Source organism: Apodemus sylvaticus, chromosome 12 (genome assembly GCF_947179515.1).
Source record: "Apodemus sylvaticus chromosome 12, mApoSyl1.1, whole genome shotgun sequence".
Lineage (NCBI taxonomy): Eukaryota > Metazoa > Chordata > Mammalia > Rodentia > Muridae > Apodemus > Apodemus sylvaticus.
In genome coordinates, this window is record NC_067483.1 from 84,256,667 (window position 1) to 84,272,516 (window position 15,850).

At 41.4% G+C, this 15,850-nt stretch overlaps 1 protein-coding gene across 5 annotated transcripts in view; it reads left to right on the forward strand.

Annotated features, from left to right (window-relative positions):
• Sdccag8 (SHH signaling and ciliogenesis regulator SDCCAG8) overlaps positions 1 to 15,850 on the forward strand; it is a 195,275-nt gene that overhangs the window by 2,650 nt on the left and 176,775 nt on the right. For all 5 annotated transcript variants that reach the window (XM_052200142.1, XM_052200141.1, XM_052200140.1 and 2 more), the window contains exons 2-5: positions 8,029 to 8,178; positions 9,470 to 9,555; positions 12,123 to 12,236; positions 14,360 to 14,485. In XM_052200142.1, the coding sequence (XP_052056102.1) occupies positions 8,029 to 8,178; positions 9,470 to 9,555; positions 12,123 to 12,236; positions 14,360 to 14,485 (476 nt within the window). The remainder of the gene's footprint in view (positions 1 to 8,028; positions 8,179 to 9,469; positions 9,556 to 12,122; positions 12,237 to 14,359; positions 14,486 to 15,850) is intronic.

Consider the following 15,850-nt stretch of genomic DNA (forward strand, 5'->3'; position numbering starts at 1 on the left):
CAGGCGGTGGTGGCGCACGCCTTTACTCCCAGCACTTAGGAGGCAGAGGTAGGCAGATTTCTGAGTTCGAGGCCAGCCTGGTCTACAGAGTTCCAGGACAGCCAGGGCTACACAGAGAAACCCCGTCTTGAAAAAAAACAACAAAACAACAACAAAACAACAACAACAAAACCCGTAAAAACAAAAACAAAACAAAACAAAAAAAGAAGTAGAACTTGAGTTTCTCCTGGCTTTCGGGATGTATTGTTTCTTGATTTAGTGACTTAGCTTTTGTGCATCTGAGCATATGCAACCATATCTAGGAGGAGGCAACGAAGTGGGGTCAGTCCTGACCTTGAGCAGAGTCAAATGTCTGTTACCACTTTCAGGGAGAATAGTTCTTTTAAAGTAAACTTTTTGTTTTTAAGAGGACAAACCGTGGTGAATATGACACCATTTGTTATTTCAAGAGTGTCCAGTATTTAAGAATTGTGTTATAAAATGTCCTCCTTAGTTTATGCATACTAGAAGAATAATAAAGTATTGGTATTTCTTCCTATTTCTTCCTGAGATTTTAAAATAAGTGTCCATTCACAAATTGCTAGTATTCTTCATTTTTATGACATGGCTGCAGGAGCATCTCCAGCATAGTCAGAGTGAGCATATTGCTGGTGTCCTGGGAAACACAGCTCAGTTCTCGACCAGAAGGGACTAGGAACACCTCTCGGCAGGCCGCCAAGTATTTATTTACTGAATGTTTTAGGTGTTAACACATTGGAGCATGTACTTTCAGTATTAAAAAGGACAGGGATCACAAGGTAATGGGTTATCTGTCCCTACTAACAGAGCCTTGCGCCATCCTGGGGTGCATCCTGGGGTATGGATGCGGCTTATCACCTGACCAAAAGTTTCCTTTTCACCTTTTTCTGAGTGGGTTACCATTCAGGCAAGCTTGTGCTCTGAGCAGGAGCCCATACTTCCTCTTTTATGTGCGCTCTGTTATGTTCCCCCCCCCCCCCCTTTCCTTTCACACCATTGGCTTTTCAGCCTGCGGATGGAATCTGTGGAGAATATGACAGAGTCGGGAGAGAATGTGTGACTAGGCGGCAGATGACGGAACTTCCTGTCGATCTGCTGATTAGTATCTGTGTGACCGTGGATCAGTTCATAAGTTGGATTTGGATTTCTGTTTCCTCATCTGTAGAATTCAAAGCTTGAACAGGGTGTGAGAATTATTGCCTATGGGAGCCAAGATGGCCAAGTGTGTCAGGGACTTGATGAAAGACATGAGGAAGAGGAGAGGAGTGTGGGCACTCTGTCCTTCCTGCTTTTCACTCCCGCTGGCTGGCTTCCTTCTCCCCTGCTTTCCCTGTTCTTCTGTTTGTATCTAGGAAGAAAGTTGAGTACAGGCCTACTTAGAGTGGGGACGCCCGTTCCCTCAAGTGCCAGTGCCCTTTGCTTGCTCTGAGCCAGACTATGAGAAAGGATGAGGATCGTGCTCAAGCCTTGTGAAACTGAAAAGAAGTTGAATTGGTGCCTTGGACGTGCAAAGGGGCTGTGGCAGGACACCTGGAGGAAGGCCCTTCCTTCTGTGTATGATGTAGTTGGAAAAGCTGGATGATTTACTTGGATGTGAATGGCACATCTCTCTAGATCCTGCTAGGGAAGACTGCGTATCTGCAGAAGGCTTGTGCAATAGCTCTACTAACGGAGAGTTTTGCATGTGTGCCAGCTAGCAGTGATGTCATCTGGACCTTTGCCCTACTTAAGAACGCATGTTTATCTTTGGGGAAAGTTACTCTTTTTCTCAGATTTACTTACAAAACTTGCATTTCTTCTTTTCTATTTCCATAAATATTTTCTTGATTTTTCTTTTTATTATTTGCCATATGTTATTTGTATTTATATGTATGTATGTATACACACAAGACATGCAAACATACATATATAAGCACTTTGGGAGGGTGTAAAAATTATGAACATTTTTGTTTATTATTCATGTTGGTTTTAGTACTTTTAGCTTTCATGGTTCTTTCTTTTTATTTTTATTTTTAAACTAGGACAAAAATCAAAAAGCAGGGAGCGATGAAATAGGCCATTCCAGTGCTGAGGAGGCTGAGGCAGGAGGATTTCTAGTTCAAGGCTACTAAGGGTAGTTGAAAACAAAAGTTAAAAACAAAATCCCAATTTTCTTTTTGCTCCACTACTGAAGCAAAATAGGTAGTGGATGAAATTTAACAACAAACCAAAAGGATGTTCACAGTAGTCACCCTACAACAGGCAGAAAGGGTGTTCACTGTGGTCACCCTACACCAGACAGGTTGTTCACAGTAGTCACTCTAAAACAGACAGAAAGAGTGTTCACAGTAGTCACCCTACAACAGACAGAAAGGGTGTTCATAGTAGTCACCCTACAATAGGCAGAAAGGGTGTTCACAGTAGTCACCCTACAACAGGCAGAAAGGATGTTCACTGTGGTCACCTTACACCAGACAGAAAGGGTGTTCACAGTAGTCACCCTACAACAGACAGAAAGGGTGTTCACAATAGTCACCTTATAACAGACAGAAAGGGTGTTCATAGTAGTCACCCTACAACAGGCAGAAAGGGTGTTCACTGTGATCACCCTACAACAGACAGAAAGGGTGTTCACAGTAGTCACCCTACACCAGACAGAAAGGGTGTTCACAATTGTCACCCTACACCAGACAGAAAGGGTGTTCACAGTAGTCACCCTACAAGAGGCAAAAAGGGTGTTCACAATGGTCACCCTACAACAGGCAGAAAGGGTGTTCACTGTGGTCACCTTACACCAGGCAGAAAGGGTGTTCACAGTAGTCACCCTACAACAGGCAGAAAGGGTGTTCACTGTGGTCACCTTACACCAGGCAGAAAGGGTGTTCACAGTAGTCACCCTACAAGAGGCAGAAAGGTGTTCACTGTGGTCACCCTACACCAGATAGAAAGGGTGTTCACAGTAGTCACCCTACAACAGACAGAAAGGGTGTTCACAGTAGGCACCCTACAACAGGCAGAAAGTGTGTTCACAATGGTCACCCTACAACAGGCAGAAAGGGTTCATAGTAGTCACCCCAACAACAAAGGATGTTCACAGTAGTCACCCTACAACAAACAGAAAGGGTGTTCATAGAGGCAGCCCTGAAACCATAACTGTTTCCAGTGCATTATAAAATTATAAGGGTAGTTTACTGTGCTTCTGGAAAGAAGATGACAAGCTATTGGGAAAATGAGAAAAATTCTATTCTATCTTGGTGTTCTTTAAAGATTTGAACTTCAGTGACATTAACCGCTCATGACAAAGTTTTCACATGAGTCCAAAGGTAAAGGAAAGTATCCTGATGCCCTCTGCACGCATCCCAGAAACCTGGGTCATTAAGCCACTGAAAGGTTTGGAGGAGCAGAGCTAGAGCTGATGCTTGGTCAGACATTGGTTATACTCTGCCCTATCTGCACTGGTGACAACAGCATGTTATTATTAATGCTGCACCTCATCACAAGGCTGCTGCAACTGCAGTATACTAGTGTGGTATGTGTGGTGGGTTTAACACTTACAGTTGGCATAGCTCCGCAAGACTCAGCAGGAGCTATCTTGCTGTATTAATCTCAACCAGTGAGTCTCAACTAGGGACAATTTGTCTGGCAAGCAAACATTTAGTAATGTCTCCAGACGTAGCTGATCATCACAATTGAGGGTAGAAAGGAGTGATCCTGGCATCTCATGAGTACAAGCCAGGGGCTATGGCAAAGATGCATAGCCCAGTTCCTAAGACAAAGTCATCTGGCCTGAAACAGTAATGGCACTGTGTTTAGAAACAACGATGTTGCCATTGCAAGACTTTGCAAGAGACTCAAGAAAGTAATTACAGTTATGAATATAGCTCGTGTTGTCTGGTGACTCTACCCACATCTCTGCCAGCCCAGTTGGAATTAATCCCCAATGGTAAAAGGTGTATTAGCCTGCCAAACTGGTGCCAGCAAAGTGCCAGGTGCATGCCACAGGATGGACATAACTAGTCTCAAACTTCCCGCGTCACACCTGTCCTTGATAATCTTCCGGGCCCTGCTTTCTTACGACAATCATACTGTCAATTGAGGTTGTTTTTCCACTGGTGCCATCCGCTTCAGCATGTTTTCAGCCATTAGAGTTAGGGTCACAGTTTTGTTGAGACATTTTTATTTCTGTAAAGTTCTATTAGCCACTTTGACTATTGTGCTGGCTGCTTACAGACTTGGCAGGTCCAACTTTGGATGAGGTTATTTTTCTCATGATTTTGTTACCTGCTATTTCCCTAGTAAACCATGAGAGTCTTCTTCTAAACTGGGCTGTGGTCCAGTCAAGTATAAACAGACACGTTTTTCTTGTCTTCCTGTGTGTGTGTGTGTGTGTGTGTGTGTGTTTTTTTTTTTTTTTTTTTTTTCCTGCTTGTCGGCCTTGTCTAAGCTTGTGTCAGGAACTGCAGGGCCTCTCACATTTCAGGCTAGGAAATGGTTCATTGTATGTGTTCTCAGAGACAGCTGGGCACTTTGCAGGATGGGTCCCCTCCCCTGACACTAGGACATTTTTCTTTCATATCTCCCAGGCAGATGGAAAATACAGAAATTAATAATTGATTAGATGAATGTAGTTTTTGGTCTTAACACTGAGGGACACTTGTATTTTTCTGAAAAACCTGTTAATTCTACCCCTAGCTGAGGAGCTATTGACAAGTCTATGGCTGGCTTGGGAGTGGGGGTGGGAGTAGAGGTCCTTCTTCAGTGGGGTAGCTACTGGGAAGTTGTCATGTTCCTAAATAGCTCTACACTTGTACTCATGCAGGCAGGCCTAATTAGACTTGCAGGTTTATAAAGCAACAACAACAAAATAAACCACATTTAAATAGAAGACTTTTGGAGGAGGAGGAAGGGGTGGAGAGAGAGGAAGACTAGTAGATGTTAAATATGATCAAAAACATATGTGTGCACATGCACATAATTGTCTGTTTAAAAGTTTAAAGCTATCTTTTAAAAAGTTAGCGTTTATGAAGAGAGGCTCAATGGTGAGCCAGGGGTTAAAACATGGGAGAAAAGAGATTGGACTGAGAAATTAATAAGACACACTTTGACTTCAGTCTTCAGCTTAAAACCCTTTTAGGAGCTCATTGTACTGTCTGATATTTAGATAATGGACTACAGAAATAATGTTCACTTGCATTTATATTCCTGAGACCTGCCAGATGCAGCAGCTTTATTTGCATTTATATTCATAGTTAAGTTTTATATACAGCCTACAGTTGGTGCTGGAGAGAAGAAATCAGGATGTATTCTATGAAAGGCAAGTGGCCTCTGTGAACAGAGGAAATGGATGTTCTTTCTGGCTCTTAGTTAGATAAAGCTGTTGCCAGGAGCAGCAGGGTAGGAAATGATAAAGGTCCCTCCCGTCTAATCTATTTCCTTAAGTGTGGGCCCCAGTGAGCTGGCTTCAGTTAAAGAGCCATGGCTTGTCATCTGTCGTGAATTGTCTTCATTTATCCTTCAGGATTAAGTCCGTTTGTCATGCTGCTGTCAAGAATTGAAACCACTTAGAGTGCTTTGAAATGTGATGCTAAAATAATTTTAAAATGTCATTTAACTTGATCTTAGTTTTAGGATTTAGTTCTTGCAAAGATTCTTTCTCTGATCCTTATAACTACTGATTGAGTATGTGCAAAAACAAAACAGAGAAACCAAAACTCACATTTAGAGGAAGGTTAATTGTTGAGTTCAGTGCCTAGTAATTTCATGTATTATCTCTGATGCAATTTAGCATGTAATGCTGGTGTGGCTCTGAAAGACTGAATAGAATAGTGTTAGAAACAGGACTGAAAGGGATTCTGCAAGTTGGCCCACACGCTGGGGATGTTGCTCAGTGGTCGAGCCTTTTGCCCAGCATCCCATAGGCCCAGAGTTCAATCCCAAGCCCTACAAAATAAATATAAAGCAGGAACCCCGCCATTATTGTAATCTCATGAAAGAACTGTACACACAGGGACTTACCATTGTGCATTTTTTTTCATGTAAGATTTCCCTTTTTTGCCTAACTAACTTTAGCTTTTAATCAGAGTAAGTATACATAAATAATTATTCTTTGTCTTAGAAATGAAGTAATTTGATAGCTCTGTGGAGCATACTTTCAATGTTAGTCAAACCCTCTGTTTCCTTTCTAATGGATGCTAAAAGCCAAGTGCTTTATTTGTAGATTTAAGGGCAGAAATCTAAATGTTTGAACTGCATTGCATGTCATAGAACACTTCGTTTTTCCTTTTCCATTGACAAGTCTGATTAGAAAATACTGAATCTTACAAAACTGTTGCTGCTCCTTGTAATGCTGAAATAGGACTGCATCTAATCTGGACTTTCTTAAACCCAGAGTGAGTAAGAAGAGAACAGGCCTGGTTATCACTCAGCACCAGGTTTGTGTTTAGAGGAAGGTCTGTGTGGAAATCAGATCGGAATACAAAAAACAGTGGTGCTAAATTCACCATGAAGACAATAGGATTTCATCTTTCATCTCAGACCAGAAGGGCTGGTTCTTTTTAGTGTTATTCATGTAGAGGATGAGAGTTTCTGTAAGTAAAGTAACCATATTGCTTATTTTGTAACATGGAATATTTAAGTAATAAAACTTAAAAGTTAATAACATTGGAGAAAATAAAGAACACATGTTCATAAAATGTGTTTTCATAGATGACTGATAATGATAATTATCAGTCTGATTGTGTGGTGTGGTATGTGTGTATGTGTGTGTGTGTTCATGTGCTTATTCTTGTGTGTGTACATATGGAGGAAGAGGATAGCCTTGAGTGTCTTTCCTTGATTACTCTCTTCTTTTTTCTGTTGAAATGTAAGCTGAAATTGACAGATTCAATTAGACTGGCTGACAAGTGAACCTGTGCAGTCCACCCGTTCTTGCCCTCCCCAGCAGTGGGGTTGCATGTGTGCTCTGCCACATGCAGCTTTTTACAAAGGTTTTGGGAATCTGAATCCAGACCCTCATGTTTGCAGAGCAAGCACTTTACTAACGAAATTTTCTCCCCAGCTTCATTTTCATGCCATTACAGTTAAATGGTCTCTGGAATCTTTTGGAGGCCACACTGAGCAGTTAGGTTGAAGACCGGTAGAGTCGAGGAGCCCTTAGTAGTCTCAGAGTCTGTCCTTCCCTAGCTTCTTTATGTGTCTCTCCAACAGGGTGGCCAGCTCCTAAACAATCATTCAGTACAGAGAAAGTAAAACCTGCTCACCCCTGTAAAGATGAGCTGTAACTGTCACTGCAGCCTGTTAATGCAAATTTAGGCCTGTGAGGAAGTGCAGTGTGACCCTGAGGCTATTTTTAGAGATGAGCTATCACAACAGTATACCTTAAAGTATTTGATGGTAGATAGCTTATGTCACTGTGTGCTGGTTAGTTTCGGTTTCCACTCTAGGGGTGGTCATCGGCTAACCAAGTATCTGCGTGTGAGATGGAGTCAGCCAGGACTGCACAGTTGGGGTTGTAACTGTGCTAACCCAGCTGTCCAACTCTTGATCAGAACTGGGACAGGCAGCTTGGCTTCTTTTGGTGGGGCAGGAATATGGAGATGTAGGGATGTAGAGAAAATGAGGCTTCCCTAGACCAGAGCTTGCAGGGACTGAGTCTCCTGAATGGTTCTGTCTGCTCACCTCATATCTTGGTGGGGCAGGTGAGTCCCAAGCACCAAGGCTAAGGAAGGAACCTCCCCGAGCCAGTGGTTACCAGGGAGCTCTGCTAGCCAGTCCTCCTTGCTGATTGCATCACACTCACTGAGCTGGACAGGGACGGTAGAGATCCACAAGTCTAATTTCTAACTGGATTTCTAACTGGATTTCATCTTCTCTTACCCACTCTGTTCTTTAGCTAGCTGAAGCTAGAATTCTGCTTTGTGCCATAAGGTTCCCCTAAACCAGATACATCTTTTCACGGTGCCTTGTTGGCCAAGGATCTGGGTGATTTCCACCACTTTATTGGCCCTGACTTTAATCAGGTTTTTGTTGCAGAACGTGCCAATAGAAGCATTCACCAATTGAAATGTGCCCTGCGAGAAGTTGATGTCACTGTAGAAGAAGCACTGGATCCTTCCACCAGCATCCACGCAGACAACGAGGACACAGGGGCAGCCTGGCATGAACTGCAGCACAGCCATGCTGGTGAGTGTGACTGTCAGGTGGAGCATGGCCCACAGCGGACTCTCCACCTCCACAGGCCTGGCTCCGCCCAGTTGGCCACTCTACACTAAGTTTCTATTGCTGGGTAACAGAAGAGCAATAAAATTCCTTTACTCAGCTTTCCTCTTTTAACTTCCAAAATCCTATAGACTGAAGTCCAAAATCCTTAGGATGGATTAACAATATTTTCCTACCATAACAGTATTTCCTAACACACACCTCCAGTCATATTTTTCCATGCTGTCTTCTTAGCCATCCTTTCTCAAGTCTCATCTGAGCCATCTGTCTTAGAAAGCAGCCATCCCTTAGCAACCCCTGACCATGCATGTATACCTTTACACCTGCAGTGCCTTGTGACTGAAACTCCTGACATCTTTCCACTCTTTCCTGTGTGCTGAACTCCTGCTCAGTGCAGCAGTTAGCACCTGTGTGAGAGCAAGCACGGATTGTGTTCCCTGCCTTTGAAGCTGTGTGTGCAGCTCTACGTTTATACTAAAAGCTTATATCTACTGATGTAACTGGCTTATTAAATTCTTACTCAAGAGGTAGAGTTTTGATTTTTTTTCTTTGTATCCCCAGCCAATAGCAAAGTTCTTGTTGCTTAATAGAAGTTTAAGCAATATTTGCTGTACTGATGTAATAAAATGTTAGTCTACTTTCTATCACTATAACAACATCTGACATAAACAAACCTATAAAGAATATACTTGTTTTCTGAGACAGGGTCTCAGTATGAATCCCTGGATGGCCAGGAACCCTCTTTGTAGGCAAGGTGGGCATGCCTACTTTTTGTGGTCATGCCCCTACCTTTGTCTCCCAAGTGATGATATTACTGGAGTCTGCCAGCATACCTTAAAGGTTTGTTTTGGTTATAGTTTTGCATGATTCAGCCCATTGTTGATTGGCCTTGCTTCTTTGGGCATATATGTCAGGGCAGCACATCAGGGAGATGCATGCAGATTGGTAAGACTATTTACCTCACACCAGGAAGGGAAAAAGAGGAAGAAGAGGTGGAATCCCACTCTCCCCAGTGACCTGAAGATTTCCTTCATTTAATAGCTTGATAATCGAATTTAATTTAATAATTTGTTTTAATAATCAAATCCCCAGCTCTTCACTAGGTCCTACCTCTTCTAATTTCTTTTATCTCCCATTAATGTTAAGTGAGGACATATTCTTTGATGCATGGTCTTTGACGGACATTTATAGCTGAACAGTGCATAACTTATGAATCTCAAGCAAGGTTGATAAATCCATTGCTTTCGCCCTACAGTCAATCAACTGAAAGCTTTGTTGCGTCAACAAACAAGTAAGGAAAATGAGACATCTCCACCACGAAGACGAAAGTTGTCCCCCTCGGTGAGTGTCACCCTTTGAAGCCTGACAAAGGCCTGGCTTTCTAAATTTGCTTCAGTTTCCTGTGTCCGCTTATGCATGTGGCACGGGTCCAGATTATGGCCATTCTAGAGAGACATTCTTCCACCTCTAATGGTTGGAACTGAAGGAGTCTTGATTTTTTAAATACCTTTTTCTTATTCAAAAATATGGCCAAGAGAACAGCTTGATAAATGTATTTTGCAGTGGTTAGCGAATATATAAAAGTGACAGTCAATACAAAGGCCTAATGTTTCAGTAATATTTTTGAGAAGTTCATATCTATATTTGATCATTTGTAGAAGTTACTAATTGTAATGTTAGGCCCTCTCCTTTGTAATGCTGTTTTATTTAGTGTTGTAATTAGTGAGAAATTATGCATCATTTCTTGGAAATTATATTTGAAAAGTTTGTTATAGTTTGGATATCTATGTATTCAAATTTAAAAAAAAAACCTAGATTTACTGTCCATTTCAATAGTACCTGGTTTTACTCTTATAACACCTACATACTTCTAACAGGCTGTATTGACTTGAGAGTGTATTTAATGGTACAGTCTGACATGGTAGTGACTTCTAATTAGCATAGTTCATGGTTAGTATGTATAAATACACAGTGCAGGTTCCCACACTATCATATGTACTCCTGTAGATAGACCTGTGCATCTGTAAAGCGGCCACTCTGTGTGTATTAAAGAGCCCTTCCTCCCTCCCTGATCCAGGGGTTCCACAGACCAGGACTCTGCTCTGTCCTCTGAGCTGATAAGCACTTCTGAGTATGCAACAGCTCTACGACTTCCTCTAATTGACTTGAAAGCACTCCTTTTACCTTTTGCTCTTCAGTGCATTTTAAAAACCAAAAGCCAGCAGTAGTAAATGCACTGAGTGATAAAACGTGTTGTTATGAAATTATAATCAATAGCTATAAATATTGAATACATGAGTGAAGTGAATTTTTGTAAAGTAAGAATTAAGCATAAAAGTATGTGCTTGGAAGAATGCAGTGCTCCGGTGAGGGCGCCATTATGACACTGCATGTCAAGGGAAGCCACGTGTTTCTAGAGTGCAGCACACAGGCTTACGTTCAGTTGTTGTGGGACCAGGGACCAGGAAATGGGCGAAGAGTCGGAGCCCAGGAAGATTCCTAGGATTTGGACTCTGGAGAGCAGCATTGGGGTGCAGATCTAACGCTATTGATTAGTACATAAACTCACATACAGTCTTTCAGCCCATTAAGGCATGGTTATGTATTCAAGAACAAATTGGGGCCAAGCATATGTTGTTTAGCTGGGTCTGACTCATCTGCCCTTGAGCCTGTAGGGGAGGGGCCAGTGCTGGGGAGATTTCAGTGAGGATCAGGAAAGCAGCCACTGCCCTGGCCTTGCTGGGAGCCATCTCAGACCTTATATAGTACATCAGGACACTTGAGAAGTTGCTGCAGCCTATGGCATTTCTCTTCTCCACCAGGTTTATTGCCACACCCCTACAAGGTGTCACACATACTGGAATTGTGAGGAGGCCGCTGCTACTACGATGTGTTAATATTTATGTCATGCTTTATAGATTTCTAAAGAATTCTAAATATATCATTTCTTTAATGATTGTGGAAATTCCAGGACTAGGGCACAGTGTCCTTTTAGCAAGCCTGTAACATAACTGGGTGGACCTAAGGCCTAGACTATAATTTTGACCTAGTTCAGAGTTGATTCTTTTATACCCAGCCCAGCTCTTAATGCAGAAAATACATTAGCCAGGAATAATACTCTGCCAAAGCTATAAAAATCATCTGAGTGAGGAAGAAAAGTTCTCTTTGCAAGCCTTCCCATCAGGCTGGCTGGTTGACTCTCATTTCCCTTTTCCTGATTCCATCTTCCTTAAAAACCAACAGCACATTTGGTTTTTAAGAACTTTTTCTGAAAGGTCTCCTTGGGCTACATAGTGCAGCTTGTGTGCCCCCTTTAAGGTGCAGCCTTAGAGGATCTGTGTTCCAGAATTCATAATTTTGAACTGCTGCTAGACTATGTTTACCCCTCCACCCCTCCATGCCTCTGCACCTGAAAAAATCCATTCGGCAGCAGCAGCAACAACAAACTGAAAGCCCCAACTCTAGCTTTTCTAACATGACCTTTGAAACAGAATTTTGCTTCCCTGGTGTGCATTTGACTTGTGATGTCTCTTCCTTGATGAGCTGGTGTGAATTTCAGGGGACACTCCTCTTCTCTGGCACCATTCCTGAAGGGACTGTCACGTGGTTAAGTAGTTAAGCAGGTAGCCCATCCCAAGCCAGTTATAGTGTCCTGCTCTGAAAAAGAAACTTCATGTGTCATGTGCTTTTAATAACTGTTTTTTTTCTGTCTTTTAAAAATGATATTCATGTCTTATTCTTGTGGAATTTGTAGAATAGAGAAATAAATCCCCTGTGTACACTATGATCTGGTACACTGTGGTCTAGTCTTTGCTTATGTCATGCCAACACTAAATTGTGTGTAGAGAGGGTAACCAGATGATTCTCTGCTAAATCTGGAGCTGCTTAATTTGTCCTCTCTGTTGTAGCGGCTGTCAGAATGTGAGGATGGTAACATGCCTACCATGCAAAACCTCGTTCCTATCATTAACGACCAGTCTCAATATATTCACCATTTGGAAGCAGAAGTCAAGTTCTGTAAGGTAAGATGCTCATCAGGACCTCAGTGTATGTCAGTCATACCTTGTATACAAGTTTCCTGTTCTTATTAGGACCTCAATGTATGTCAGTCATACCTTATATAAAAGTTTGCAATTCTTAGTTTTCATGTTTCCTGTGATCCACTGAAAATAACTACTCTTCTGTGGTACTGTCCTTCATGCCATTTCTGACTGTTAAATTGCTCAGTAGTTTTATTATTTTGTTGTTAAAGTTGGTGTTAGAGTGCTGTACATAGTGTACTAAGTAATAGTAACTGGTTTAAGTAGCTGGGCTGTTTTGTTTTTGTCAACTTCATACAAACAGAGCCCTCTAGGAAGAGGGAACCCCAGTTGAGGAAGTGCCTCCTACAGATTGACTTGTGAATATGTCTGCAGGGCATTTTCTTATCACTGGTTGATATGGGAGGGCCCAGCCCACTGAGGGCAGTGCTATGCATTATAAAAGAAAGCAAGCCAAGTGATCATAAAAATCAAGCCGGTGAGTGAGTCCTGTTCAGCTCTGCTCTAGTTCCTGTTTCCAGGCTCCTGCCTGGAGCTCCTGCCTTGACTTCCTTCAATGGTGGACTGTAATCAGGATGTATAAGCTAAATAAACTCTTTCCTCCCCCAGGTTGCTTTGATATTTCTCATAGAACAAAGGCCTAACTAGAACTGGCTTTTACTATGTTTTTATGACTAGGGGTTAGGCTATTTTTATGGTCTGTTTTTATTGTAGACATCAAGATAAATTTTCTTCTGTGGTCTTGGAATCATCTCCTCTTCTGTCTTCAGGGTTCCCTAGAGAGTCTTTGAAAGAATTTCTGTAGGTTGAATTTCTCCTCTAATACAAGAGAGCCCTATTGGTATGGAAAGTCATGGAGGAGATAAGGTGCTGTCCAACCCTGGGAGCCCCTTTCACATTTCACATTTCACCGAGCCCATAAAGGTTTTCATAAAGATGGTGTTTATAGGTCCTTCAAAGCGTTTCTATCTAAGTAAGGCCTTGTTATAGAGGATGCAGGTCCTGGGGATATTTCATAAACTCCACTTCCCCCTTCCTGGCATGAGTGGATTTATTTCTAATTTTTACCTTGAGTACTTGGTAGCCATGGAATTAAAACTCTGAGGGCTACTAGATCTCCCTAGAGTCTTTAAACCTTAAACTGACCCACACTGGGCCTTGAATCAGCTATTACTTGGATTTTTCTCCCTAAGTACTGGCTTCTGCAGAGGTTTTGTAGAGGCTTCTGTTCCAGTGTTGTAGTTCTAAGTATGCTTTCTCTGTGATTTCAATTCTTAGGTGGGTCTAAGAAGAATTTGTATTTTCAGATTGTTAAAGATTTTTATTAGAGGGATTGAGTTGATACCTTCCAAGCTTAATTACATGTTGGACTAAGAACTGGACTTTTGGAATTTATTTTTCCAATCCCAACATTTAATTACATGTTTTTTTCCTAACTTTGGTAAAATGAATCTGCATATTACACAATAACTTGTGATTATAGTAGTGATGAACAGTAAGATAAGCATTCATATATCTCTATTTTTGAGAACTTTTTGTTTTCAGAAAGTAAGTTACCACTCAGTAGCTATTCAAGTTGTGACTTCCTTAGTGGCTTATATTACATGATGCTAGGCCAAACAGAAGGGTTCATTTATTCCAGTCTGCTTCATTTGTAGTTCTTCTGGGTACCAGTTGATAATCACTGGATATTTCTATGCCTTGTCTCTCTCCCTCCATTTAGTCCTCACACATTATTGACATTTAGTCATTGATAGTTAGTACTTTACTTACTTTTCAACAGATTGCCTTATTTTGAAAAATCTCTTAGATAACTATTTTAACTAAGACTTTTCTTTGATTCCTTGTAGAAACGAAACAATAACACCTTGTGATATGGCCGCCAGCAGACGTTAACTATCCTTTAAGGAACCCAAATGCTAGAAACCTAGTTCCGAGTTAACCCTAGAAAACTGAGGGTTGGGTTTCCTTTCTTACCTTAATATAATTGTTGTACATAAGGAATATGATGGTATAAATCTTCCATAATTTATCTCCTGTCAAATTCCTAGTAATTAATGTGTTTCTTAAAACCGTTAATGTTTTTTGATTTCTGCCTTTTAAAGGATGAATTATCCGGAATGAAAAATAGGGTGCAAGTAGTTGTACTTGAGAATGAAAGGCTCCAGCAAGAACTGAAATCTCAAAGACACGAGGAGACACTGAGGGAGCAAACATTCTTGGATGCGTCTGTGAGTGGTGTTTATAACCATAATCTTTTATTTTGAATCTTTCTTCCTACCCTTTTCCCAGCTTTTCAACTGGGTCCAACCTTTTCACATAATATTATTGTCTACAAAGTTCATACTCAAGAACTGTGAAGTTGAGTTGTAAAGAAAAAAACCACAAACAAATTATCTCACGGAATTTTAAATAAGTTGATAATTTTGTGTTGGGATACATTACATTCATAGCTATTCCGGGGTACATATGGCCCATGATCCATAGTTTGGACATAATTGTCCCATCTCTCCTTGAAGTTTGGGGAGAATGCCGTGCTCAAATTTGTGCGCTTTAATAGTTAGAATCAACTGTGGTGGCGTGGGTCTTCAGGGGACAGAACATGGGCCTGGAGGTCCCCAGGTATCTTCTCCATGCCTTTGTGCCTTTTCCATATGGAAAGAGCAACCTGCAAGCACAAGATGTGTTATAGGAGGAGCTGTGCTAATCTAGGAATGTTTCAGCGTCTTACCCAGATCTGTTGACTTTCTCCATGCTTCTCTTGAGCTGTAAGATTACGTGAGCAGTAATGTGTGGTAGGAAGAACCCTGGCCTGTGAGTCTGAGAAGCAAGATTCTGTTCTGTGTCTGCAGGGTTTGTTTTTCATGGTATTTACTAAGTAGTTTAATCAGTCTTGCTCATAGTAATTATTTCCTTTATTGGTAATTGAGAAGATTTACCCTCGTCAGGGTCTACAGTGGGAGTTCCTGGGTTCCATCCCTCGAGGGTCCCCAAGATTTTTCCTGTCTGGTTGGATCCTAGGAATATAAGCTTCAAGTTGCCTCTTGTCTCTAGTATCATTGGCCCAGACTTTGAAGAATGGATCAAATGGTCTTTAGACTCTGTAGAGACCATTTAGACTCTGTAGAGTCTAAAGACCCTTGGAAGGTAGACAAATTCTACCTTGCAGGGGCAGTTCTGATGCTTGCCAGTGGCAGCTTACTTTGTCATGGACTTTGGTGTTTCTAGATGTACGCATCATTAGTAAATCGGTTCTATGAAGAAGAATATGTGAGAGTCTTGATAATGTACTTATGTGTCATATGATTTTGGTTTTGTAGCTTGCTTCCCCCAGACGGACCCAGCATTTCCTTTCTGGTCCTTGAAGTTTTGTTTGTTTGTTTGTTTGTTTGTTTGTTTGTTTTTTGTGTATGTGTGTGTATTTGCCATTGAAAAGCATCTGTTTGTGTTGACTTTGAAAACTCATCAGTGGGCTGATGATTAGTATTCTGTTTGTTTTCTGTGCTGACATTTACATTTCTGACAAGTTACTTACTCCTTGATATAAAACTATTTCGAAGCTTTATAAGATTACTAATATTAGTGGTTAAATATTC